This window comes from Bufo bufo, chromosome 4 (genome assembly GCF_905171765.1).
Source record: "Bufo bufo chromosome 4, aBufBuf1.1, whole genome shotgun sequence".
Taxonomy (NCBI): Eukaryota; Metazoa; Chordata; class Amphibia; order Anura; family Bufonidae; genus Bufo; species Bufo bufo.
The window spans coordinates 226,323,503-226,350,551 of NC_053392.1; the positions used below are offsets into that span (position 1 = coordinate 226,323,503).

At 44.6% G+C, this 27,049-nt stretch overlaps 1 protein-coding gene across 1 annotated transcript in view; it reads left to right on the forward strand.

Moving 5' to 3' along the window:
* LOC120997964 (probable cation-transporting ATPase 13A4) overlaps positions 1–27,049 on the forward strand; it is a 119,319-nt gene that overhangs the window by 17,623 nt on the left and 74,647 nt on the right. Inside the window, exons 6-8 of the mRNA XM_040428348.1 lie at positions 12,328–12,397; positions 25,301–25,435; positions 26,827–26,899. Of these exons, the coding sequence (XP_040284282.1) occupies positions 12,328–12,397; positions 25,301–25,435; positions 26,827–26,899 (278 nt within the window). The remainder of the gene's footprint in view (positions 1–12,327; positions 12,398–25,300; positions 25,436–26,826; positions 26,900–27,049) is intronic.

Sequence of the window (27,049 nt, forward strand, 5' to 3'; positions counted from 1 at the left end):
AGTCATGAAGTGAGGAGGGTGGGAACAGCATGAGGAGGCCACATAGTGGCCCTATGACATATTGGTGAGGTGGAAGCAGCATGAGGAGACCACAGAGTGGCCCAATGACAGAGTCTGGAGGTGGCGGCAATATCAGGAGGCCCCAGAGTGGCATAATGACAGAGTGTGGAGGTGGCAGCATCATCAGGAGGCGACAGAGTGGCACAATGACAGAGTGTGGAGGTGGCGGCAGCATCAGAAGACCACAGAGTGGTAAGGTGACAGTGTGGAGGTGGCATCAGCATCAGGAGGCCACAGAGTGGCAAGGTGACATAATGTGGAAGTGGCAGCAGCATGAGGAGACCACAGAGTGGCAAGGTGACATAGTTTGGAGGCAGAGGCGGCAATTAGGCCGTAATTATTTTTTTTACTTTTACACTACACAAAAAGCTTTTCAACAGATAAGTGCAATGCTGGACGGCGAATATACTTTTATTTTGCCACTAATACACAGCAAACAGGCCTGTAGAATATATCACTGCACCGCTGAATGGCAATTAGGCCCTAATTTTTTTCTACTTTTACACAACACCAAAGGCTTTTTAACAGATAAGTGCAACGCTGAACGGCGAATATATTTTTATTTTGCCAATAATACACGGCAAACAGTGCTGTTGAATATATCACTGCACCGCACAAGGGCAAATATATTTTTCTTTTGCCACTAATACATGGCAAAAAGGCCTTTACAACATATAACTGCACCGCACAAGGGCAAATAAGCCATACCGTAGAAATATTTCCTTGTAGTAAAGCCTGTTAATGGCTGTATCAAACAGCACTTGGACCCCAATAACAAGAATGATTTGCTGAAATGACAAAGCTCTATAATGGCAATTTGGATCCCCAGTCAGTGCAGCAAGGGTTAACAGGATTGTTCATATTACCCCATATTACCCATCCTCCCTATACTTTCCGTGCACTTATAAATTCTTTTTTTTCACCACAATCAAGTCTTTCCTATCACTGTCCCTAGCGTCTGCAGATGTCTCTCCCTGCACTGGTAAATGGCAGACTCTAAGATGGCTGCCGCTATTTATAGGGCTGTGACATCACAGGGCTGGCTGACTGCTAATTGGCTGCATGCATGGCATTATGTGTGATCCCGCCTTCCCAGAGTTCCTTTCTCCATGTCCTCACACGTGCAGCAGCCATTTTAGGAAAAAATGCGATTCGCTACCATGAAATTCGCCTTCAGTGCGAATCAAATTTTTCCTGAAATTCGGAACGAATTCTACTTTGTCAGCTTTGATTCGTTCATCTCTAATTGTCATCATTATCATTAGCCTTGTCTTTCTGCACCACTAACTCCTCCTCCAGTGGAAACTCTTTATCATCATCCTCCACTTCCTCCTCCATAGGACTTTTTCTATGTAGTCCCCAACAGCTACAGTGCAGTCATTAAAGGGTTTCTACCACCAGAAATACCGTTATGTAGCTGACTGATATAGCGATGCGCTAATGTCAGCACTACATAACAGTATGTTTCTAACATTAGTCCCTGCAGCCGTTTTTGTTAAAAAAAAAGCACTTTTATTATATGCTAATGAGCCTCTAGGTGCTATGTGGGCGTAAAATCAGCACCTACAGTCATGTGAAAAAATTAGGACACCCTTTGAAAGCATGTGGTTTTTTGTAACATTTTTAATAAATGGTTATTTCATCTCCGTTTCAACAATACAGAGAGATTAAAGTAATCCAACTAAACAAAGAAAACTGAAGAAAAGTCTTTTCAAGATCTTCTGTAAATGTCATTCTACAAAAATGCCTATTCTAACTGAGGAAAAAGATAGGACACCCTCACATGTATTCCCTCTTAAATTGGCTCAGATCTCACACCAGGTGCACATAATTAGTAGATCGTTACTCTGCATGTTGAATGAGGCTTGCCCTATTTAAACCTCAGACATTTAGTTTGGTGTGCTCCTGACTGTTGAAGTGAGAGTGAGCACCATGGTGAGAGCAAAAGAGCTGTCAGAGGACTTCAGAAAAAAGATTGTAGCAGCCTATGAGTCTGGGAAGGGATTTAAAAAGATCTCAAAAGATTTTGAAATCAGCCATTCCACTGTCCGGAAGATAGTCTACAAGTGGAGGGCTTTCAAAACAACTGCCAACATGCCCAGGACTGGTCGCCCCAGCAAGTTCACCCCAAGAGCAGACCGCAAGATGCTAAAAGAGGTCTCCAAAAACCCTAAAGTGTCATCTCGAGAACTACAGCAGGCTCTGGCTACTGTTGATGTAGAAGTACATGCCTCAACAATCAGAAAGAGACTGTACAAGTTTAACTTGCATGGGAGGTGTGCAAGGAGGAAACCTTTGCTTTCCAAGAGAAACATCGAGGCCAGACTGACATTTGCCAGAGATAAAGTTGACAAAGACCAGGACTTCTGGAATAATGTTCTTTGGACAGATGAGTCCAAAATTGAATTATTTGGACACAACAGCAGAGGACATGTTTGGCGTAAACCAAACACAGCATTCCAAGAAAAGAACCTCATACCAACTGTGAAGCATAGAGGTGGAAGTGTCATGGTTTGGGGCTGCTTTGCTGCAGCAGGACCTGGTCAGCTCACCATCATAGAATCCACGATGAATTCTACTGTGTATCAGAAGGTGCTTGAAGAACATGTGAGACCATCAGTTAGAAAATTAAAGCTGAAGCGGAACTGGACCATGCAACATGACAATGACCCAAAACATACTAGTAAATCAACCAAAGATTGGCTGAAAAAGAAGAAATGGAGAGTCCTGGAATGGCCAAGTCAAAGTCCAGATTTGAATCCCATTGAGATGCTGTGGGGTGACTTGAAAAGGGCTGTACGTGCAAGAAACCCCTCAAACATCTCACAGCTGAAAAAGTTCTGCATTGAGGAGTGGGGTAAAATTTCCACAGACCGATGTCGAAGACTGGTAGATGGCTACAAGAACCGTCTCACTGCAGTTATTTCAGCCAAAGGAGGTAACACTCGCTATTAGGGGCAAGGGTGTCCTATCTTTTTCCTCAGTTAGAATAGGCATTTTTGTAGAATGACATTTACAGAAGATCTTGAAAAGACTTTTCTTCAGTTTTCTTTGTTTAGTTGGATTACTTTAATCTCTCTGTATTGTTGAAACGGAGATGAAATAACCATTTATTAAAAATGTTACAAAAAACCACATGCTTTCAAAGGGTGTCCTAATTTTTTCACATGACTGTAGAGGCTCCGTCCACTCACCCATTATCCCGCCCAGGTCCAGTGTTGTGCCCGCCCAGCTCCTCTTGATTGATGGCACGGTCCGCTGCATCGCTGCCGAAATCCCGCGCCTGCGCCGTTCACTTCTGTCTTCGGCGCAGGCGCAGTGAGTGAATGATGCGATCCTGGTGCCGGATTCCTCACAGTCACAGTGAGGAAGCCGGCATCAGGAGAGCGGCCTTCACTCACTGCGCCTGTGCCGAAGACAGAAGTGAACGGTGCAGGCGCGGGATTTCGGCAGCGATGTAGCGGACCGTGCCATCAATCAAGAGGAGCGGGGCGGGCAGAACAGGGGACCTGGGCGGGATAATGGGTGAGTGGACGGAGCCTCTAGGTGCTGATTTTACGCCCACATAGCACCTAGAGGCTCATTAGCATATAATAAAAGTGCTTTTTTAACAAAAACGGCTGCAGGGACTAACGTTAGAAACATACTGTTATGTAGTGATGACATTAGCGCATCGCTATATCAGTCAGCTACATAACAGTATTTCTGGTGGTAGAAACCCTTTAAAATGTGGAAGCTGTTCTTTTTCCTCCATCTCTTGTTGCATTAGTGTGAGAATCTTCTCTAAGAGAAGAATCAGAGGGATGGCCTTGCTGATGCTACACTAAGTACGTGACAGATGTCTCTGAAGACTTGCCACTGCCTGACCTCAAAACAACACATGCTCCCTGCTGAGGTGGTCTGTTGCATGAGGAAATCATTCACCGCTTTAAGCTGCTCATTCAGATGCCCTAGCACGGGGATGCTCAACCTGCAGCCCTCCAGCTGTTGTAAAACTACAACTCCCACAATGCCCTGCTGTACGCTGATAGCTGTAGGCTGCCTGAGAATGCTGGGAGTTGTATTTTTGCAACAGCTGGAGGGCCGCAGGTTGAGCATGCCTTCTCTAGCATATACAAGTTAGAATTCCAGCGAGCTGGAATGTCATGGATCAAGGGGTGAAAATGGCAGATCGTTCTGCCTCTGTAAGTCCAGGAGGCAGATTCTTGCCAGATAAAAATGGCTGAAATTCGAGGAGAGTCTCCTGGACATGTCCCTAACTTTAGACAAGCCATGGTATTTTTTTTTTTCTTGTGTGCCATTTACCCAAAATGCAGCACAGCCATGGTCACTGACCCTCTTGCCCAGCTCTGGAGTTGGTGGGGAAACAGTAAGGCATTGGGTCTTTTTCACTCTTCTGTTTACCAGACATTTTATCATAAGGCCTATATAACTGTGAAGTCACAGGTTTGTTAAAGGGAAGAAAAATTGCTTTTTTGGGGTAATTTCGGTAATTTAAAGACAGAGGCACATTTTAAATTTCCTTTCCCTTCTACATACACAGTGCACACTGGTATTAACAAGTTACAATTGTAATATTGCAGTTTTTTGTGTAAAATGTGTATGCTGTGATTACTTGAAGTAATATAACACTAAAACGGGTGTACTAAATGTAGTTTTTACAGTAATACACATTCAATAATACCAGTCTGCTAATGCACTGTTTGCAGTAAATGCATTCAATAACACAGGTATATTTGTGCACTGAAATATGCTGAAAATGCCCAATTAAAAAGAATAAATTGAAACTGTTTTTGGAGGGCAATTGATCATCATTTGCAACAGAATGTATACTAGCAAATGAGAACTATAGAAGAAATAACAGCTGGCACTACTAAGCGTGATGTAATGTCAATAACACTCTCTTCCAGGGAACATGCAGTGAAATCGGTGGTGCTCTGCTAGAGCAAACAGTCCAATAATCGCATAAATGAAAAATAGAGGAAAAAGCGGCACTCACCGAATCTTCACAAAACGCTTTATTTTAGGTTAAAACACAGCACCAATGCAGTAAAGTAAGGGTCCATTCACACGTCCGCAATTTTGTTCCGCATTTTGCGGAACGGAATTGCGGACCCATTCATTTCTATGGGGCAGCACTTCCGGGTCCGCATTTACAATCCCGGAAGTCCACATTTACGATCCCGCAATTGCGGACAAGAAAAGGCATTTTCTATTAAGTGCCAGAGATGTGCGGGCTGCAAAATGCGGAACTCACATCGCCGATGTCCGTGTTTTGCGGATCCACGGATCCATGGATCCGCAAAACACACATGGACGTGTGAATGGACCCTTAGGCAACAGACGTTTCACGCTAAGATAGCGCTTTATCAAGCCCACTGTGACGTGGTAGAGGAGCGCCGTAAATACCTGTCTCCCTCTCAGCACGTCACAGCCAGACAGGTGAATCAATCATGAATATGGATCACCTCTGCAAATAAATAGAACATTAAGATGATAAAATTCTAACTAAGACAGCAAAGTCATTTCTGTCATTAAAACCTAATGCTCCCATGGCATCGGTTTTGATGATCCATTCGGCTTCTCTCTGCAATAGAATACGTTTCCTGTCTCCACCTCGCACAGGTAAATTGACTGCACATTTTAACACTTCTTTGTCACCTTGATGCACTTCATTAACATGTTCTATGAGGCGCATGGCACCGACACACGTTGTAATCGATCTCTTATGTTCTCTAAACCGCACATAGAGAGATCTGTGAGTTTTACCAACATAAAATCTCTCACAGGGACAATAAATCACATAAACGACATAAGTTGATTTGCATTTTATAAATTGTCGAACTACGTGCGTCTTTCTTCCCATCTGAATATGTGTCCCTATGCGCATGGACTTGCACATTGCACAGTGTCCACATTTGAAATTCCCCACGGGACACCATTTATCCAGCCAGGCATTACTTGTGTCAGGGAGATTTGTATTAGTGACAATGTCACCTATAGTTTTGGCACGTTTAACCCCTTAAGGACTCGGCCCTATTTCACCTTAAGGACTTGGCCATTTTTTGCAAATCTGACCAGTGTCACTTTAAGTGCTCATAACTTTAAAACGCTTTGACTTACCCAGGCCGTTCTGAGATTGTTTTTTCGTCACATATTGTACTTCATGACACTGCTAAAATTGGGTCAAAAAAGTTAATTTTTTTGCATAAAAAAATACAATTTTTACCGAAAATTTTGAAAAATTAGCAAATTTCAAAGTTTCAGTTTCTCTACCTCTGTAATACATAGTAATACCCCCAAAAATTGTGATGACTTTACATTCCCCATATGTCTACTTCATGTTTGCAGCATTTTGGGAATGATATTTTATTTTTTGGGGATGTTACAAGGCTTAGAAGTTTAGAAGCAAATTTTGAAATTTTCAGAAATCTTCAAAATCCCACTTTTTATGGACCAGTTCAGGTTTGAAGTCATATTGTGAGGCTTAGATAATAGAAACCTCCCAAAAATGACCCCATTCTAGAAACTACACCCCTCAAGGTATTCAAAACTGTTTTTTCAAACTTTATTAACCCTTTAGGTCTTCCACAAGAGTTAATGGCAGATGGAGAAACAATTTTGAAATTTAAATTTTTTGGAAAATTTTCCAATATAATCAATTTTTTCCAGGAGTAAAACAAGGGTTAACTGCCAAACAAAACTCAAAATGGGTTGCCCCGATTCTGTAGTTTGCAGAAACACCCCATATGTGGTCGTAAACTACTGTTTGGCCGAACGGGAGCACATAGAAGAAGGGGAACACCATATGGGTTTTGGAAGGCAGATTTTGCAGGACTGGTTTTGTTTATACCATGTCCCATTTGAAGCCCCCTGTTGCACCCCTAGAATAGAAATTTCAAAAAAGTGACTCCATCTAAGAAAGTACACCCCTCAAGGTATTCAAAACTGGGTTTACAAACTTTGTTAACCCTTTAGGTGCTCCACAAGAGTTATTGGCAGATGGAGAAACAATTTAGAAATTTCAATTTTTTGGAAAATTTTCCAATATAATCAATTTTTTCCAGGAGTAAAACAGGGGTTAACTGCCAAACAAAACTCAAAATGGGTTGCCCTGATTCTGTAGTTTGCAAAAACACCCCATATGTGGTCGTAAACTACTGTTTGGCCAAACGGGAGCACATAGAAGGAGGGGAACACCATATGGGTTTTGGAAGGCAGATTTTGCAGGACTGGTTTTGTTTATACCATGTCCCATTTGAAGCCCCCTGTTGCACCCCTAGAATAGAAATTTCAAAAAAGTGACTCCATCTAAGAAAGTACACCCCTCAAGGTATTCAAAACTGGGTTTAAAAACTTTGTTAACCCTTTAGGTGTTCCACAAGAGTTATTGACAGATGGAGAAACAATTTAGAAATTTCTATTTTTTGGAAAATTTTCCAATATAATCAATTTATTCCAGGAGTAAAACAAGGGTTAACTGCCAAACAAAACTTAAAATGGGTTGCCCTGATTCTGTAGTTTGCAGAAACACCCCATATGTGGTCGTAAACTACTATTTGGCTAAACGGCAGGACATAGAAGAAGGGGAACGTCATATGGTTTTTGGAAGGCAGATTTTGCTGGACTGGTTTATTTACATCATGTACCCTTTCAAGCCTCCTGATGCACCCCTAGAGTAGAAACTCCATAAAAGTGACCCCATCTAGGAAACTACGGGATCAGGTGGTTGTTGTTTTGGGACTATTTTAGGGGTAAATATGATTTTTGGTTGCTCTTCATTACTCTTTTTTGAGGCAATGTAACAAAAAAAAAAATTAAAAATTGTTTCTACATTCGCTATTTAGTTTTGTGGAACACCTAAAGGGTTAACATAGTTTGTAAAGTAACTTTTGAATACCTTGAGGGGTGTAGTTTCTTAGATGGGGTCACTTTTTGGGAGTTTCTAGTCTAGGCTACATCAGGGGGGGCTTCTAATGGGACATGGTGTCAAAAAAAAAACTGTCCATCAAAATCTGCCTTCCAGAAACCGTATGGAGTTCCCTTCGTTCTATGCCCTGCCGTGCGGCTATATAGCCATTTACGACCACATATGGGGTGTTTCTGCAAACTACAGAATCAGGGCCATAAATATTGAGTTTTGTTTGGCTGTTAACCCTTGCTTTATTACCGGCAAAAAGGATTCAAATGGAAATTTTGCCCAAAAATGGGTGTTTTGGCACCGTTTTTATTTTATATTTTTAACACCGTTCATCCGAGGCGTTTGGTCAAAAGTTATTTTTATAGCGACGACTTTTACACACGCGACGATGCCCAATATGTATGGCTCTCAGACTTTGGAGACACTAAGCAGGCATCCTAAAAACTGCGGCCCTCCAGATGTTGTAAAACTACAATTCCCACCATGCCCTGCTGATGGCTGTAGGTTGTCTGGGCATGCTGGGAGTTATAGTTTTACAACATCTGGAGGGCCGCAGTTTGAGGATGCCTGCTCTAAAACTAATATTTTTTTGGGGAAAAAAAATTCTTTCCGTGTCTCCAAAGTCTGAGAGCCATAGTTTTTTATGTTCTCTAGTGGACTGTTGGGGATTATAAAAATTTAGTACTCCATGGAAGTGTGATACTCCCTGAAGCAATTGATAATGCAGAGGCCCGGATGATCGGGGCACGTGTCACATTGAGTAGTGGTGTCCTTCCGTATCCCCCTCTTGTGACACACTCTGCATCTTTTTTGGGTTCGTCCCTTCTTTCCAGTATGGGGGACCACACCTGGAAAGTGTTGGCCAGGGACGATCCGGGCGCCTCCAATTCCCGAGGTACTCCGGCCTGCTCTTTCCCGGTCCGAAAAGATCAGGTCTTTGAGGACTGCCTCATAGAATTGGAGGAATGTCCCTGTGCTGCCAGCGCTTCGGGATAGTACAAAAGAGTTGTACATGGCAACCTGTACCAAGTAGACCGCAACTTTTTTGTACCATGCCCGGGTTTTGCGCATGGCATTATATGGCTTGAGGACTTGATCAGAGAGATCAACTCCTCCCATATACCGATTGTAGTCGACGATACAATCGGGCTTGAGGACCGTTGCCGCGGTACCTCGCACAGGGACTGGGGTGGTGCTGTTACCATGGATTGTGGACAGCATAAGGACATCCCTCTTGTCCTTATATCTCACCAGCAACAGGTTTCCACTGGTAAGTGCACGGGTCTCACCCCTGGGGATAGGTACCTAGAGGGGGTGGGCAGGGAGGCCGCGTTGATTTTTCCGCACGGTCCCACAAGCGAACGTGGATCTGGCGGCAAGGGACCTGAACAAGGGAATGCTGGTATAAAAGTTGTCCACGTACAAGTGGTAACCGTTATCCAGCAGTGGGTACATAAGGTCCCACATGAGTTTCCCGGTAACACCCAGAGTGGGGGGACATTCTGGGGGTTGAATCCGGGAATCTCGCCCCTCGTACACACGAAATTTGTAAGTGTACCCTGAGGTACTCTCACAAATTTTGTATAGCTTCACGCCATACCTCGCCCGCTTTGTGGGAATATATTGGCGGAAACTGAGTCTCCCCTTGAACGCAATGAGAGACTCATCAACCGCGACCTCCCTTCCAGGTACGTAGGCCTGCTGAAATGTGGCCCCAAAGTGATCGATGACCGGCCGTATCTTATTATATATGTGCGTGTGTGTGGGGGCAACGGGTGTTCGCGTACTAAATAAGGAAAAAAAAGGGGCAAGTGTTAGAAAAAAAAAAAAAAAGTTCAAAGTTGCTGATCAGCGGTACAACGCTGATCAGCGGTGGGGCGGTGGGGCGGGCGATGCGCTAACAGTGGCCGGACAAAAAAAGTGCCGGACAGTCAGCGCACGCAGAAAAAAAAAAAAAAAAAAGTGGTGGTAAGGGGGCTGGTGGTGAAAGGGGGGGGGGGGGTGAGGTGGGGGCTGGTGGGGGGAAGGGTGGGGGGTGGGGGGGCTGGTGGTGGTGGGGGGCGGCAAGTGGCAGGGGGGGGTCTGGGGTCTGATAGATGGATCAGAAAGAAAGAAAAGAAAGTTTAGTAAAAGTTTTTGTTTTTTTTCCTAACTTTTCCCTTCTTTCCCTTCCTAACGGTGCCTCTCCCTCACTGACCCTAACCTACCTGGGTGGCGATGGGTGCAGGAGGGTGATGGACTACGATTAGGGGGACTCAGGAGCTGGACGCTGGACGGTGCTGCATGGTCAGGGTGCTGGACAGGAAGAGGAGGGGAGAGAGGAGCGCAGGAAGTTTGAATCTCGCGCCTCTCTCCCCTGCACCAATCAGCACCCTGGACAGCAGCGTTCAGCACCAGAGCCAGCACCGCCTCTCCAAATCCTCGGACTGCGATAGGTGGTGTATAATTACGCCACCGATCGCAGTCTTTTTCCGGTTCATCGGGTCACAGGACACCCGAATGGACCGGAAACGCAGAAAACCGCAGGTCTGAATTGACCTGCGGTTTTCTGCGATCGTCGATACGGGGGGGTCAAATGACCCCCCCCTGCATTGTTACGGGATGCCGGCTGAATGATTTCAGCCGAAATCCCGTTCTGATTAACCCCCGCGGCGCCGGAATAGCAAATTAAAGCCATGACGTACCGGTACGTCATGGGTCCTTAAGGATTCGGGAACCATGCCGTACCGGTACGTCCTAAGTCCTTAAGGGGTTAAAGCTCACAATTGGCTTATTCTTGGTTTTTTCACTTAGTTGTTCATCTCTCTGTAACATATGCCAATTGCTTAAAATCGCATTTTTTATGGTCTGAGCGATGGGAGAATATTCAAATGTGAACACTGCCCTTGTAGTGTCTGGGGGGTCGTTGCCATGTTGTTTTTTCTTTCTCTTTTTGTGTAGATTACTATTCAATCTGCGTATACATGCTCTGTCATATGCCTTATCAATAATAGGGGATGGATCGCCACGCTGTAGGAATCTAATCTTCAGATCCCTAATCTGTTGTTCAAATTCTATATCATTTTTAATTATTCTGGCAAGCCGCATGAATTGACCATAAGGAACTGCTACAGTTACATGCGGGGGATGGAAACTTTTATAGTGTAAAAGGGAATTAGTTGAAGTGGATTTTCTGTCTATGGTTGTATCTATTTCATCATTTACCACTCTAACTTGTACATCTAGAAATTCGATGGTTTGTTCTTATATTTTACTGGTAAAACTCATATTCATGTTGTTGGTATTCAGGTATTTCACAAACAGATTAAATTGATCTCGATCTCCTGCCCATATTATGAACACATCGTCGATGTATCTAAAAAAGCTCTTGATGTACTGCACAATTAATAACCCCTTTGTGCAGTACATCAAGAGCTTTTTTAGATATATTGACGATGTGTTCATAATATGGGCAGGAGATCGAGATCAATTTAATCTGTTTGTGAAATACCTGAATACCAACAACATGAATGCATTTGTAATGCAGAACTTAGTTGCCATCAAGCAGTATGAGCTATGAAACAAGACACAACTCAAGATGACTAGTCCCTCCCTCACTCTATGCTAACTAAGCTTTCCCTGATAAAACCCTAAAATCTAATTTCTCTACGATGTCCCTAGATTAATGGCCTGTGTCTCTGCAATAGTTTTTTGTCAGCCTTAGCCACAACACACCCTATCACATCTCTAGGTGTGCACAGAATTGCGTTTATTCCTTCTGAGTAGAAGGACCAGGCTGAATATTGCTCACTGATTGGCTGGTCAGGCTGCCTGTCAAAATATGAGACAATTAGGCCAAGCCCTTTCCCCCTCCCAGGGTCATAGGACCTTCCATCTTTATCCATTCTGTCATTTTTCCCACCAATCTCCACAATAAAAAAGGAACTGGCACCATTTTTGCCGGATTCGTCCAAAAGAATCACCAAAACTTTGGATTTGTTTGGTGAATCTGATTAGTTCAGAATCAATTCGCTCATCTCTAATTTCAAAGTTTGCAAGTTAATGACCTAGTAGTAGAAATGCTTTTTTCAGATGGAAATGTTAGGTATTTTGTTAAGTTTGTGGGAAAAAATATGCCCATTAAAGGGGTTTTATGGGTGTTTAATATTGATGACTTATCCTCAGCAGATCGGCGGGGGTCCGACACCCAGCAGCCCTGCCTTTCAACTGTTTGAGGAGGCCCCTCCTGAAAAAATAAATCTGCATATTTTATTATTTAATGCATAGGAATAATTTCAATATCTCTTTTGTTATTATTGTATTTTTCTATCTTTACTAGTATAATTACATTATATTTTTCCATTTAGACAATCTATTTGTGGACCCAATGCCATTGAAGTTGACATTGAACCAATCTGGAAATTACTGTTCAAAGAGGTAATTTTATTTCATAATCAGTTTTTGTTAAATAGATTAAGAAGCAAAACAGGATTATGAACAGTTAGGACAGGGCTACACAGCAATTTTGGTTGTGACAAAAATCACGCCACTAAAGGTCAGTAAGTAGCAGGACAGCCATTAAACTGAATTAGGTCGTAGCATAGCATAACTGACAAGTTGCTGTGAACGCAACCCCACCATTACAGAAAACCCAACACTGCTGGATTTTTCAGCGATTCTGGGGTTGCATTAACTTCAGTCCAGTGGTTGCACTGCCACACAGCGATCTTTGTTCATGTAGTGGATGTCATGGTCAGGATCACTATGTACCCCCAGCCTTATAATTACAAAAAACTCTTAATAATTAGTAATATAGACTTAAAAGCACAGAAAATATTTATAAAGAAAAGCAGCAAAATATATTAAAAATATCTCTTGGAAATTCGATCAAATACAGATGTATTTTAGGTCAGCTTACCGCTTAATAGTGTTGAGCGTGAATATTCAAAAAGCACATTTTTATTGCGAATATCGGCACTTTGAGAATTTGTGAATATTTAGAATATAGTGCTATATATTCATAATGACGAATATTAGTTTTTTTTGTTTGTTTTTTTTAACACAGTACACATCAGGTGATCATCTTTCCCTTCTAGCTTGTGGGCCAATGAGATGGCTTTGTCATAGCTTAGGGTACTTTCACACTAGCGTTGTTTGAATCCGGCGGGCAATTCCGTCGCCGGAACTGCCCGCCGGATCCGGCATTGGAAAAAAACAGATCCGCCATTTATGGACATTTTTCGGGTTTAACATGCAAAAGCCGGATCTGGTTTGACGGAACACACAGCGCAGGATCCGGCATTGATGCAAGTCAATAGGAAAAATACCAGATCCGGCGTTCAGTCAAAGTGCTCAAGATTTTTGGCCGGAAGTAAAAATACAACATGCTACGGTTTTCTGAAATGCCTGATCAGTAAAAAAGACTGAACTGGATGCATCCTGATGCATCCGGAACGGATGGCTCTCCATTCAGAATGCATGGGGATAAAACTGATTAGTTCTTTTCCGGATTTGAGCCCCTAGAACAGAACTCAGCGCCTGAAAAGAAAAACGCTAGTGTGAAAGTACCCTAAGCAACATCCCTAGCAACCAATAGAAAAGTTGCCTACCCCTTACTATATAAAAACCTCCCCAGCAGCTATGTTCTAAAGTTTATTGCAGTTATGAAATAGACAGCAGTGTCATTGCTGTGCTCTGTGCTTTGTTGTATTACATTAGACAGTTAACTTTTATATATATATATATATATATATATATATAAATGAAGAAAATCCGCAGCACCCCTTGAAAGATAAAATGTGCTCTTTATTCACACATATCAAATGTTGACAACGTTTTGGTTCTCTCACAGAACCTTTCTCAAGTCTCTCACTTTCTTTATGGGTTTTTTCAGCAAAATGCTTTGATACGGGCAAATCTCTTCTTTTATTCCTGATAGATTGTCTATGGTTATTCAACCTAGTCTTTAGATCACAAGTAGTTTCGCCAACATATAATTTTTTACAGGGGCACCATAGTACATATATCACCCATGACGAATCACAGGTGAGATAATGTCTTATGTCAAAGGTCTCACCCGTGTCTGGATGTGAGAACACAGATCCCTTGGCCATCTGTTTACAGTTCACACATCCCAGACACGGGAAAGAGCCCGTGCGCCTTGTTTTAAGAAACGTCTGTCTCAATTGTCCTTTGTCTGGTACTTTGGAGTGTACTACCTTATCCCTGATGTTCCCTGCTCTTCTATATGCCATCATAGATGAATTTTTAAACGCCGCAATGTTGGGGTGTCCACTGCTCAATAACCCCCAATGTCGCCTCACTATCTTTTCAATATCAGGACTCAACTCGTTGTATGATGATACAAACGGCAATCTGTCACTAGTCTGTCTTTGTTTGGGGGTCAACAATTCATCTCTAGAGATCTTTTTGGCTCTTTCCGCATGTTTTTTTACTAATTTTTTAGGATACCCCCTATCTGTAAAGGATTGTTCCATATTTTTCATCGCTGAATTCATATTCTCATCTTTGTCAACTATTCTCCGTACTCGAAGCATTTGACTGTATTGGCATCCTCAGGACGGCAATACAGTTAAACCTAGTGCACTGGAAGAGCTGAAGGACCTGTGATGACATCATATGTCATGTGATCAGTAAAACAGGCAGTTGTTGAGAAGGACCTGCGGTGATGTCACCATGTGACCAGTGCAGGAGAGGATGGCAGTTAAGAGGAGAAGAAGCTGTGGTGATGTCTGCTACACGAGGAGAGGTAAGTGAAGGCAAAGGCAGAGGAATGCTGGGAGTTGTGGTAATTTAACTGGGACTATATGTTATGGCTGAAGAGAGGGATGTTATTTACATGGAACTGTGTGTTGGAGGTTGGTGGGGAGAAGGTCATGCTATTTACATGGGACTAAGAGGGAGTGATGTTATTTACATGGGACTGTATGTTGATGGCGGCTGTGGGAGGGAGTGATGTTATTTAAATGGGAATGAATGTTGAGGGGGTGATATTTACATGTTATTGCATGTTGGAGGCGGCTCTGGAGGGCGTGATATTATTTACTTGGGACTGTATGTTGAAGGCGGTTAGGAAGGAGGTGATGTTATTTACATGGGACTGTATGTTGGAGGGGGCTAAAGAGATGGTGTGATGTTATTTACATGAAATTCTATGGTGAAGGGAGGGAAATTACATGGGACTATAGATTGGAGGGGCTGAAAGGAGGGGAGTGATGTTATTTACATGGGACTGTATTTTGGAGGGGCAGGAGGGATGGTTTGATGTTATTTATATGGGACTGTATGGTGGAGGGAGGAATATAACTACAGGGGGCACTGCAGGGGGCATTATAAATACTGGAGACACTTCAGAGTGACCAATTTTAACAGTAGGTGGCAGTATAAGTGACTTATAGATCCACCTTATTACTACTGAGGGGTTTATAGACAGCTTTATTACCACTGGGGGAACAATAGTGGGGCCTTATTTCTACTGGGGGCTCTGTGAGGGTATTATTAATACTGGAGGGCTCTTCTACTAATGGGGGCACCCGTGGGGAGTGTTAACATGGTTGGGTGCACTGTAGGGGGCAGTATTACTAATGACGGCATTCTAGAAGGGAATTACTATTGTGGGACTATGAGGAGCACTATTAATATGGGGGAACTTATTTTCCTTCAGGATATTATTTGGGGGTATTGGGGAGCACAGCGAGCAGCAGGATACCAATGTGGGGACTCCAGGTTGGGGGATGATGATAGAAATGTGAGGAAGCTTAGATGTCTGGGTGTGTCACACTCTGCAGAGACGAGGCGGCTGAGAGAAGTTATATGGACCAAATGGAGAAGATGATGACAGAGAAGATATACATTGGAGGAGACGTAACCTGAAGGCACTGGATGTGACAGGTATGTGCTGCTGTATGGCAAGTACAGCAAAATCCGGTGTGCTGGGAAGGAGGGGCGACTTAGAGAACTGGGCCATATTCATTGGGGCTTGGGCCTCGGATCTTTTGAGACCCTAGCAATGCCCCTGGCTGCCCGCATCTTTTGCGGCCCCATTGAAATGAATTGGTCTGCACCCATTCTGCAAAATTGCAGAACGGATGCGGACCCATTCATACGGTCGTGTGAATGAGCCCTTAGACTAAAGGAATACTGGTATTAATGTCTTAAAGGGCTTCTGTCACCCCACTAAAGTAATTTTTTTGATGTCATCGGCGCATAAAGCCTGCGCCGATGACATCACCGAAATAGAAGATGTCATCGGTGCAGGCGCACTGAGGGAGTGCTGAGGAGGCGAGCCTCCTTATCTCAGAGCGCCTGCGCCGAATGAACACAGGCGCGCGATTTTTGAAATGCTGACATGGCAGGCCGGAGGAGGAGATCCCGGCTGGCCCTGTCAATCAACACGACGAGGGGGCGGTTTTCTGCAGCTGCTACCAGCAAGTAGACGCCCTACTTGCTGGTAGAGACCTAATTTACATATTATAAAAGTTTGTTTTTAGAAGAAACTGCTGAAGCAAAGTAAGTAAGACCATTATATTTTCATTTATCGCATAATAAGTAATTTAACTAGCCCAAAAAAAAATAATGACTTTAGTGGGGTGACAGAAGCCCTTTAAAGTATCATTGGCGCAGGGCTAAACTCCTGATATCTAGCTGGCTGCTGTAAATTAGCCTTGTGCTTTTAAGTGTATAGTCAGGCTCCCTTCCTGAAGCTAAATGGCAACATTGTATTCACAGTTTTGCCAGTATGTTAAAACAATGTATCTACACTTAACTAAACAGCTATCAGATTCACTAGTAGACTAGTATTTGTATATAACAGACAGCAGCTATTTCATTCAGCTATACTGTCATGAGGAACTGTGAACCTGTGCCACAGCAGATATCAAGCTCGTTCCTAATAACCCTTTTTAAATTGATTTAGGAAGTCTGTAGCAAGAAATCAAGGGCAGTGTGTTTGCAGTATGTATCTTCATACAGACGGAGAGATAAGATTTAAAACTAGAGACAGCGTAGTTCCCCCAACATAGGACCGGCATCATTGGGGTTGAAGGTGGGCCACGATGGCCACTAGTGATAAGCAAATTTTTAAAATATTTGATTCGCCGGTTTGCCTAATTTTTTTGGAAAAATTTGGTTTGATCCAAATAAATTTGCGGCAAATTACGTTAAAAAACAGCTATTTACTGGCTGCACAGAGCCTTTATAGTGGTGTTGAACACTGTGCCTTGCAGTAACACGCATAGGGAGTCTGCTTTGGTAGTGAAATAATACTGTGAGTCCGTATGACATGCAGATGACATGCACTGCACACCTCACATATTTGGGCAGTCACAGGGCCAAAACTGACCACATAACTCAAGAATGAATTCAGCCTTAAGCCTCAGCAGATATCGGTTGCTTTGACCAGGGCCGCTGATAGGCCAGTACAGCTGGCCCAGTTGTACCGGGCCCGGCTGGCAGGGGGGCCCGGGCTGCCGACTCCCGAGCCATTTTAATTTTTTTGCTGTCAGTGGGCTGGCTCCAGTAACAGCAGGCAGTGTGGGGGGCGGCGCTCACTCACTGACGTCACACGCCTGCTCCTCCCACTAGGCGGCGCAGGCGCGTGACGTCAGTGAGTGAGCGCTGCCGCCCGCACTTGTTACTGGAGGCTGGAGGGTGGAGGGAGGAGGCAGGAGCTGAATGTAAGGTAGTATTTTAGTAAAGAGATGAGCGCTGTGCCTGTGCTAAAATTAAAGTTACTGTCTGCAGCCTGCACGGCTGCACCGATTTATTAATGTATACTACTGTGAGTGGCGGGGGGGGATCTATATGGATGACGTCATGACGGCACTGTTATAGGGAGGGCGGGGGATCCGTGGATGGCACTGTTATGGGGGGGGGTCTGTCATGTGGATGACACTTATGGGGGGGGCCGGGGGGTCTGTGGATGACACTTATGGGGGGGATCTGTGGATGGCACCATTATGGAGGGGGATCTGTGGATGACACTGTTATGGGGGGGATCTGTGGATGACACTGTTATGGGGGGATCTGTGGATGACACTGTTATGGGGGGATCTGTGGATGACTGTTATGGGGGGGATCTGTGGATGGCACTGTTATGGAGGGTATCTGTGAATGGCACTGTTATGGAGGGGTATCTGTGGATGACACATAGCATAAGATGCTATATACGGTATGTGTCATCCACAGATCCCCCTCTATAACAGTGCCATCCACAGATCCCCCCATAACAGTGCCATCCACAGATCCCCTCCATAACAGTGCCATCCACAGATCCTCTCCATAACAGTGCCATCCACAGATCCCCTCCATAACAGTGCCATCCACAGATCCCCTCCATAACAGTGCCATCCACAGATCCCCTCCATAACAGTGCCATCCACAGATCCCCTCCATAACAGTGCCATCCACAGATCCCCTCCATAACAGTGCCATCCACAGATCCCCTCCATAAAAGTGCCATTCACAGATCCCCTCCATAACAGTGCCATTCACAGATCCCCTCCATAACAGCGCCATTCACAGACGACCCCCCAGCGCCATAAATATCACTTGTAGACAAATCTGCATGTTGTTTCAAGGCGGCGTCTGGGGAGGGGCCAAGGGCGGGGCCAGGGGTGTGGCTGAAGGAGGGATCAGGGGGTGGAGCTGAAGGGGGCCCCGTCATGTATGCTGTACGGGGCCCCATGATTTCTATCAGCGGCCCTGGCTTTGACGCCGTGCGCTCCTGCAATGCCAGTCCGGTATCTCACTGACCGTGTTCCACGGACATCTGCATGAGGCTTTACAGGTCGATGTTAGCCGCCAAGAAGAAGTGCACTCCTTTTACACCGTCGTCAACTAATTCCACATAGATGTCTACAGAACATGTTCTATTGAACGCTTATACAAGTGGAGAGGGTGTCAGCAGTAAGTGTGTGTGGACGTCACTGATTATTTTGCCCTTCCTCTGATCTGTCGGAACAATAATCCACAAAAAATGGATCCTGTCTGTGGAGAATCTGCCTTCACTCGGTCAGCATTTGGTAAGTAATCCATCAGTATTGCTAATGCCAAAAAAACAGGAGTGGATCCAAAACAGAGATGACACGTGAACAGAATATTTGAAAGTCTTCTGTGTTTTGTACCCACTCCTGCTTTTGGCTACCAAATCACAAGCCAATTCTGATTGGGCCATACAGGCCTTACAGCTGCTACACAGGCAGGATACGTTGTGCGTCTCATTTTGCCTTCCTTCTGACAGATCAGAGAAAGGGTCAAATAAATGATGATGTCAGCCATGCAAAAAAAGGCTAAATAGTGGCCAAGCAATGAAGTAGGGAGTATGGGAACAGCATGAGAAGTCCACAGAGTGGCCCTATGACATTTTGGTGAGGTGAAAGCAGCATCAGGAGACCACAGAGGCGCCCAATGACAGAGCCTGGAGGTGGCAGCAGCATCAGGAGGCCACAGAGTGACACAATGACAGAGTGTGGAGGTGGCAGCAGCATAAGAAGGCCACAGAGTGGCAAGGTGACATGGTGTGGAGGTGGCAGCAGCATCAGGAGACCACAGAGTGGCAAGGTTACATAGTGTGGAGGTGGCAGCAGCATGAGGAGGCCACAGAGTGGCAAGGTGACATGCTATGGAGGTGGAAGCAGCATGAGGAGACCACAGAGTGGGCCAATTACAGAGCCTGGAGGTGGCAGCAGCATAAGAAGTCCACAGAGTGGCACATTGTTAGAGTGTGGAGGTGGCGGCAGCATCAGGAGGCCACAGAGTGGCACAATGACAGAGTGTGGAGGTGGCAGCAGCATGAGAAGACCACAGAGTGGCTAACTGACATAGAGTGGAGGTAGGAGCAGCATGAGGAGGCCACAGAGGGGCAATCTGACATAGTTTGGAGGTGGCGACAGTATCAGGAGGCAAGGTGACATATTTTGGAGATGGCAGCAGCATGAGAAGACCACAGAGTGGCTAACTGACATAGAGTGGAGGTAGGAGCAGCATGAGGAGGCCACAGAGGGGCAATCTGACATAGTTTGGAGGTGGAAACGGTATCAGGAGGCCACAGAGTGGCATAATGACAAAGTGTAGAGGTGGCGGCAGCATCAGGAGGCCACAGAGTGGCAAGGTGACATAGTGGTGAGGTGAAAGCAGCATGAGGAGACCACAGAGTGGCCCAATGACAAAGTGTGGAGGTGGCAGCAGCATCAGTAAGCCACAGAGTGGCACAATGACAGAGTCTGGAGGTTACGGCAGCATGAGAAGACCACAGAGTGGCAAGGTGACATAGTGGTAAGGTGAAAGCAGCATGAAGGGACCACAGAGTGGCCTAATAACAGAGTCTGTAGGTGGCGGCAGCATCAGGAGGCCACATAGTGGCACATTGACAGAGTGTGGAGGTGGTGGCAGCATCAGGAGGCCACAGAGTGCCAAGGTGACATAGTGTGGAGGTGGGTGGCAATACCAGTACCCGCTGAAGATGGTGGGTGAAAGAAGGAGCACTTGGCATCAGATGTGTGGCCTTAGGCGGATGGCAGCATTAGAATAGTAGCTGAGGCAGGTAGCCAGAAGAAACCAGTCTCTTTTGTCAAAGTGTTGTTGTGGTACCATGGATGATCTAGTCTGATGCATCAAGAATTGGTGGGTGGAAATCCTGGCTGATCCACGCCTGATTCATCTTGACAAAGATCATTCTCTCCAAATTTTGGGTGGACAGGCGCGTTCTTCTTGGGGTAACTATGGCCACCGCCGCACTAAACACCCGCTCTAAAAGGTCAGTCTCTCCACATTTTGGGTGATGCCACATTACTGGCCTGGCAGGATAGCTTTTCTAGGGCAAACTCGGCCAGTTGCGGCCACAAATCCAGTTTGGCTGTCCAGTAGTCCAGCGGATCTTCAAGGTTGGTTGGCAGGGTGCACTCACAGTATGCCACCAACTGCTGGTTCAGGTTCTGCTCTATGTTTAGCTGCTGGTGAGTAGTTTCTTCACTATGCGGGTGAAGAAAGCTGCTCATCAGCGACTGTAGACTAAGGCTGCTGCTAATGGAGCTGGTACTGCTCCTGCCACCCCAACCCTCCCCAGCAGCCATGGCAGTGGAACATGAGCACAGGGGGCCTCCCTGGTCAGACCTGCGAGAGGATGGACGATGGCGCAACTAGGCAGCGGCCAACTAACTACATAGTATGTCTCTATAGTAGTTCAGTCTGTCCTCCCTCTCAGTGGGTGTAAAAAAGGCTCCCATTTTGGACCGGTAGAGAGGGTCTAGCAAGGTGGAGAGCCAGAAGTCATCCCTCTGCCGAATGGTGACAATTCGGCTGTCACTGCACAAGCAAGTGAACATGCAGCGGGCCATTTGTGCAAGTGACTCCATCTCCACTGCATACTGCTACGATGTGTCTGGGTCATCTGCCTCGTCTTCCTCGTATTCCTCATCTCCCTTATGCTCCTCCTGCTCCACCTCTCCTATCACCTGTGTAGCAAAACCACCCATTTCTCTGTTCGTACATTCGGTCCAACATATGGAGGATGGAATTCCAACGTGTTGGAAACGTTGCATATCAGCCTATGTTGGGAGATGCCGTTCTGCCGCTGCAGCTCAAGGAGGCTTTGCTTTGCGGTGTACGAGTGGCTGAAGTGCATGCAAAGTTTCCTGGCCATTTTTAGGATGTCTTGCAGATGGGTGGAAGATTTCATCAACCGCTTGACAATGAGATTGAACACGTGTGCCATACAGGGCGCATGGCTCAGGCCTCCTTGACGCAGCACCGACACAATGTTCTTCCCGTTGTCAGTCACCATGGTTCTGATTTTGAGTTGTCGTGGAGAAAGCCAGGATTTTATTTCTTGCTGAAGGATATGGGGCAGTTCCTCCCCTGTGTGACTCAGTTTGCCCAGGCAAATGAGGTGCAGAACAGCATGACACCGTCGTGGCCTGCATATATGATATGCTGGAGGGGCACTGTGCATTGTCTCTGCAGTGGAGGGTGAGGACACGGTGGAGGATAAGGAGGCAGAGGCAGATACTGTTGCTGGACCAACGGCATGGCAAGGTGGAGGCGGAAGCGGCTTGACCTGGCCAAGTTTCTGGTGTGGCTGTGCAGGAACCACATTCACCCAGTGTATTGTCCCTGACCTTAGTTACAGCTGCACATGTCGGTGCTGCCGTGCACTTTGGCAGACACCGACAGGCTCAAGGACTGGCCCACCTTTTGTTCTACATGTGTGTGCAGGGCTGGTACTGCCTTTTTCGCAAAGAAATGGGACTTGGGACTCTCCACCTCGGCCAGACACAGGTCATCAGTTCTCTGAAAGGTGCAGAGTCCACCACTTGGAAAGGGAGGGACTGCAGCACCAGCAACTTGGACAGTAGCACATTAAGCTTCTGAGCTGTGGGATGAGTGCACGCATATTGTTGTCTCTTGGCAATCGCTTCAGTGATCAATTGCTGACGGAATGCGTGATGAGGAGTAGGAGGAGGAGGAGCAAGAGCATCAGGACCTGCAGATGATGGGAAGGACAGACAGCTCCCTTCGGGTGAGGTGGTGGAGCCTTGATTGCCAGAAACTGGGTGCGTGCCAGTGGGTGATACAGCTTTTGCTGCGGCAGGCTGGACCACCACATCGGGGCCTCGGTTCTCCCAGGCAACTTTATGGCAACGCTGCATATGTTGTGGCAGGGCCGTACTTCCAACTTTGGCACCATGACCACGCTTCACTCTCTGCCCACAGATTCTACATACGGCCAAGTTCACCTCCTCTGGCCATCCCCAACACTACGCACTGACTGACTGCTACCGCCGCTGCTTCCTTGAGCCCCTGCCCCTTCATCACCCGGCTCCCAAGTGCGATCAGCTACATCATCATCATCGAGTACTGTCTGCACGTCAATGATGTCCTCCTCAACAGTCTCTGACCCAGGAGCCTGACCGCGCTCAACACCAGCTCCCATGCCACTCTCCTCATCGCTACTTGCCCGTCTAGCTGAGGAGGCAGCGGATGTCTCCTACACATCTTGGCTGGGCAGTAGATGCTGACTGTACTCTAGTACCTCTTTCTCACTGAAAAGAGGAGCAGAGTCAACAGCATATAATACTTCTAACGGTAAGGGAACAGAAAAGAACAAAGGCAGGTTGAGGACAGGTGAGGGCACAGGACCTGTTCCCGGGCCATGCCAACTAAGGGTTGTGTCTGACAAACCCACTGACTCTAGGCTGGTGGTGTCTGATATAAGTTGCGACGAAGTCGAAGATCAAGTCAACCATTCAAGAACCGCTGGGTTGCAGGTCACAACACAACCATTAGCTGACACTGGGAGCTCATGCCTCTCGAAGTGATCCCTGCTGCCACGGCCCCTAACTCTGTTGCGACCTCTGCCTGCGCCAGAAACATTTAGGCCTCTGCCCTTCCCCTGTGCAGGGCCTGGCACTTATCTGCCTGACATACTGTTAGATCAAATAACCAAATGTAAGATCAAATATTTTTTATTTCGCCACTAATACACAGCAAACTAGTTAAGTGCAACAATGAAAGGCAAATATATTTGTATTTCGCCAGTAATACACAGCAAACTGGACTGTAAAATATCTCACTGCACTGCTGAACGGCAATTAGGCCCACATTTTTACACAAAAGGCTTTTCAACAGATAAGTGCAACAATGAAAGGCGAATATATTTGTATTTTGCCAGTAATACACAGCAAACTAGGCTGTAAAATATCTCACTGCACCGCTGAACGGCAATAAGGCCCGAGTTTTTTTCTATTTTTACACATAAGGCTTTTCAACAAATAAGTGCAAAAATAAAAGGCGCATATATTTGTATTTCGCCAGTAATACACGGCAAACTGGGCTGTAAAATATCTCACTGCACCGCTGAACAGCAATTATGCCCAAATTTGTTCTATTTTTACACAAAAGACTTTTCAACGGATAAGTGCAACAATGAAAGGCGAATATATTTGTATTTCGCTAGTAAGACACGGCAAGCGGGGCTGTAAAACATCTCACTGAACGGGAATTAGGCCCAAGTTTTTTTCTAAAAAAATGGCTATTTCTTGGCTACAGAGAGCCTTTATAGTGGTGTAGAACACTGTGCCTTGCAGTAACACGAATAGGGAGTCTGCATTGGTAGTGAAATAATACTATGAGTCCGTATGTCATGCAGATGACAGGCGTCGCTCTTAGAATCACTGCACACTTCACTTATTTGGGCAGTCACAGGGCCAAAACTGACCAAATAACTCAAGTATGAACTCAGCTTTACAGGTTGATGTTAGTGCCAAGAAGAAGCGCACTCCTTTTACACCGTTGTCAGCTGAATCCACATAGATGTCTACAGAACCTGTTCTATTAAATGCTTATACAAGTAGAGCCCCCCAACAGGGTGGAGAGGGTGTCAGCAGTAAGTTTGTGTTGACGTCACTGATTATTTTGCCCTTCCTCTGATCCATCAGAACAATAACCCACAAACAACGGATCCTGTCTGTGGAGCATACGCCTTAACTCGGTCAGCATTTGGTCAGTAATCCATCAGTGTTGCTACTGCCCAAAAAAAACAGGAGTGGATCCAAAACAGAGATGACACGAATGACAAGACATGAATATTTGCATGTCTTCTGTGTTTTGTACCCACTCCTGCTTTTGGCTACCAAATCACAAGCCAATTCTGATGGGACCATACAGGCCTTACAGCTGCTACACAGAGAGAATCCGTTGTGCATCCCATTTTTAATTCCTTCTGACAGATCAAAAGAAGGGTCAAATAAATGGGAACAGCATGAGAAGTCGTGATGAGCGGCAGGGGAAATATTAAAATTTGTGATATTTAGCAAATATTTGGGAAATCGGCAATTCGAAAATTCGCAATCAACACTACTCCTAAAGTCAAAGATATTGCAGCCTTCTCATTGGACCACAAGCTAGAAGCAGGAAGGGATCATGTGATTAAAAAAAAATCTTGAATATTCTAAATTACGAATATATATTACTATATTCTAAATATTCGCGAATTCTCGAAGTGCCGATATTCGTGATAAAAATTTGAAATTAGAATATTCGTGATCAACACCTTCACAGAGTTCCCTTCTCCATGTCCTCACACGTGCAGCAGCCATTTTAGGAAAAAATTCTAATCGAATTCCACTTTGTCAGCTTCAATTCGCTCATCTCTAAGTATAACCTATGTGTATGCAAAGTCCTTAATTTTCTACAAAGTCAGAGTAAAATTGTACTATTTCTTTCTTGCCAGACATGAGACTTCCTTGCAGAACAGTAAAGACTCACAATACACTGTCTAATAGATTTTTTTTATTTTCAATTTATTATATATTTTTTTTGCAGGTTTTAAATCCTTTCTATGCCTTTGAAATGTGTAGTTTGGCCGTTTGGTTGGCTGTAGGCTTTATAGAATATTCCATTGCTGTTATTATCATGACCCTCGTGTCCATCATTTTTACAGTGCATGATCTTAGAAAGGTGGGTAATGTTTATAAACGGTGTTCAAAACTGCTGTGATTGTTGATTAATTGCATATATTTTACAGTATGCTCTAGGTTATAATCAGGTTCAATCATTCAGAACAATGGTAACTAAAAAGACAACAAACTTTGCACAAAAATATAGGAAGGGAATTTATTAAGACTAGTGTATTACACGCCGTCACAACTCTGCTGGTTCATGCAACAAAACAGAAATGGAGTTGATGTAGATCACAACTATAATCAGCATCATTTTCCTGATGTACGTAGATTACAATAAAAGTGCCGGCTGGCTATGGCCATTTCCTGCTCCCTCTGCTCACTTTTTGGAAAAGTGGCAAGCGCTGTTCTTAACCCTCAACAACTGCTAAATATTGCACAACCATTGTATGTGCCCGACTTTGTGACTTTTTGACAACAGTTTTCTGACACAAGGGATAATAAAAGTACTCCTATCTGTTTTACTAGAAATGGTCTCGGCAACCTCCCCCCTTCTATATCCTACTTGATATATATCATATATATATATCCTTCCATGATACTTGTAAAAGGTCACTTGACCGAAATGTTGTCGTCGTCATCATCATCACACTAGGAAATGATATCTAAAACTATGACTGTTTTTCGTTTTTGCTGAGCCAATGGAAGTTATGTACAAATAAATTTTTTTTTTCTTTGCTGAGACATTGGAAATTATGAATAAATATTTTGTCCAAGATTAAAAAAAGAATCAACTTAGACCCTCATTGGCATGTGGGCTGAATCTTTTCAATATTTATACTGGGTTGGAGAACCCTTTCCGGCTCCACCGCACCCTACATGGTGTGCATCTCTAATACATCTGCACTGTTTCACTAGAATGTCATATTTTTTTCAGATGGCAAATTACTTACAAAGGAAATGCATTCACCATCAGTCAATGTGAATGATACAAAAAACTTGTCTCTTTCATTGGAATGTCCAGGATTAGAGATACAGATCTGCTAGTTCTAGAAACAGCACCTTTCTTGTCCAAGGGCTTAAATTTAAAGGAAAAAGATGTGCCAATTTCTTACAGTAGTGCGTGCGTGCCTTGCTCAAGGTTACCTGTCCTTTCATCATTAGTGATTTCCATTCATAAATGTCATGTACTTTCTGGATCCATCTAACCACAGCTACATTTCAAGAAAACTGAATTGAAGAGTTTCTTTAGCAGAGACAGAAAAATTGTAATAAACAGGGCAATTTAAAGTACAGAAAGGACAAAAATAATCAGCTTCCACTCACACATTAATTAATACTCTCTCATCTAAAGGAGAAATGCACTGCATATCTTATAATCAAGGATTGTATGTAGGAAAATGTGATCTTATGAAAACTGAAAATATAAATAATATATTGTATCCAAAGGAATCTGTAAAGCTTCATAACCTGGTGGAATCCAACAACAGTATCAAGGTGACCACACGGCAAAAAAACGGAGGTATGTTCCTTTAAGTATTACACACTGGTAGAAATATTGATTCAAGAGGTCCTATTACTACTCCTGACATTTCTGTCTTAGTAAATCCCATAAAGCAACAATGCTGGAACAGCCTCCTAGAAATGTATAAATAAATTGGCAACTTTTGCC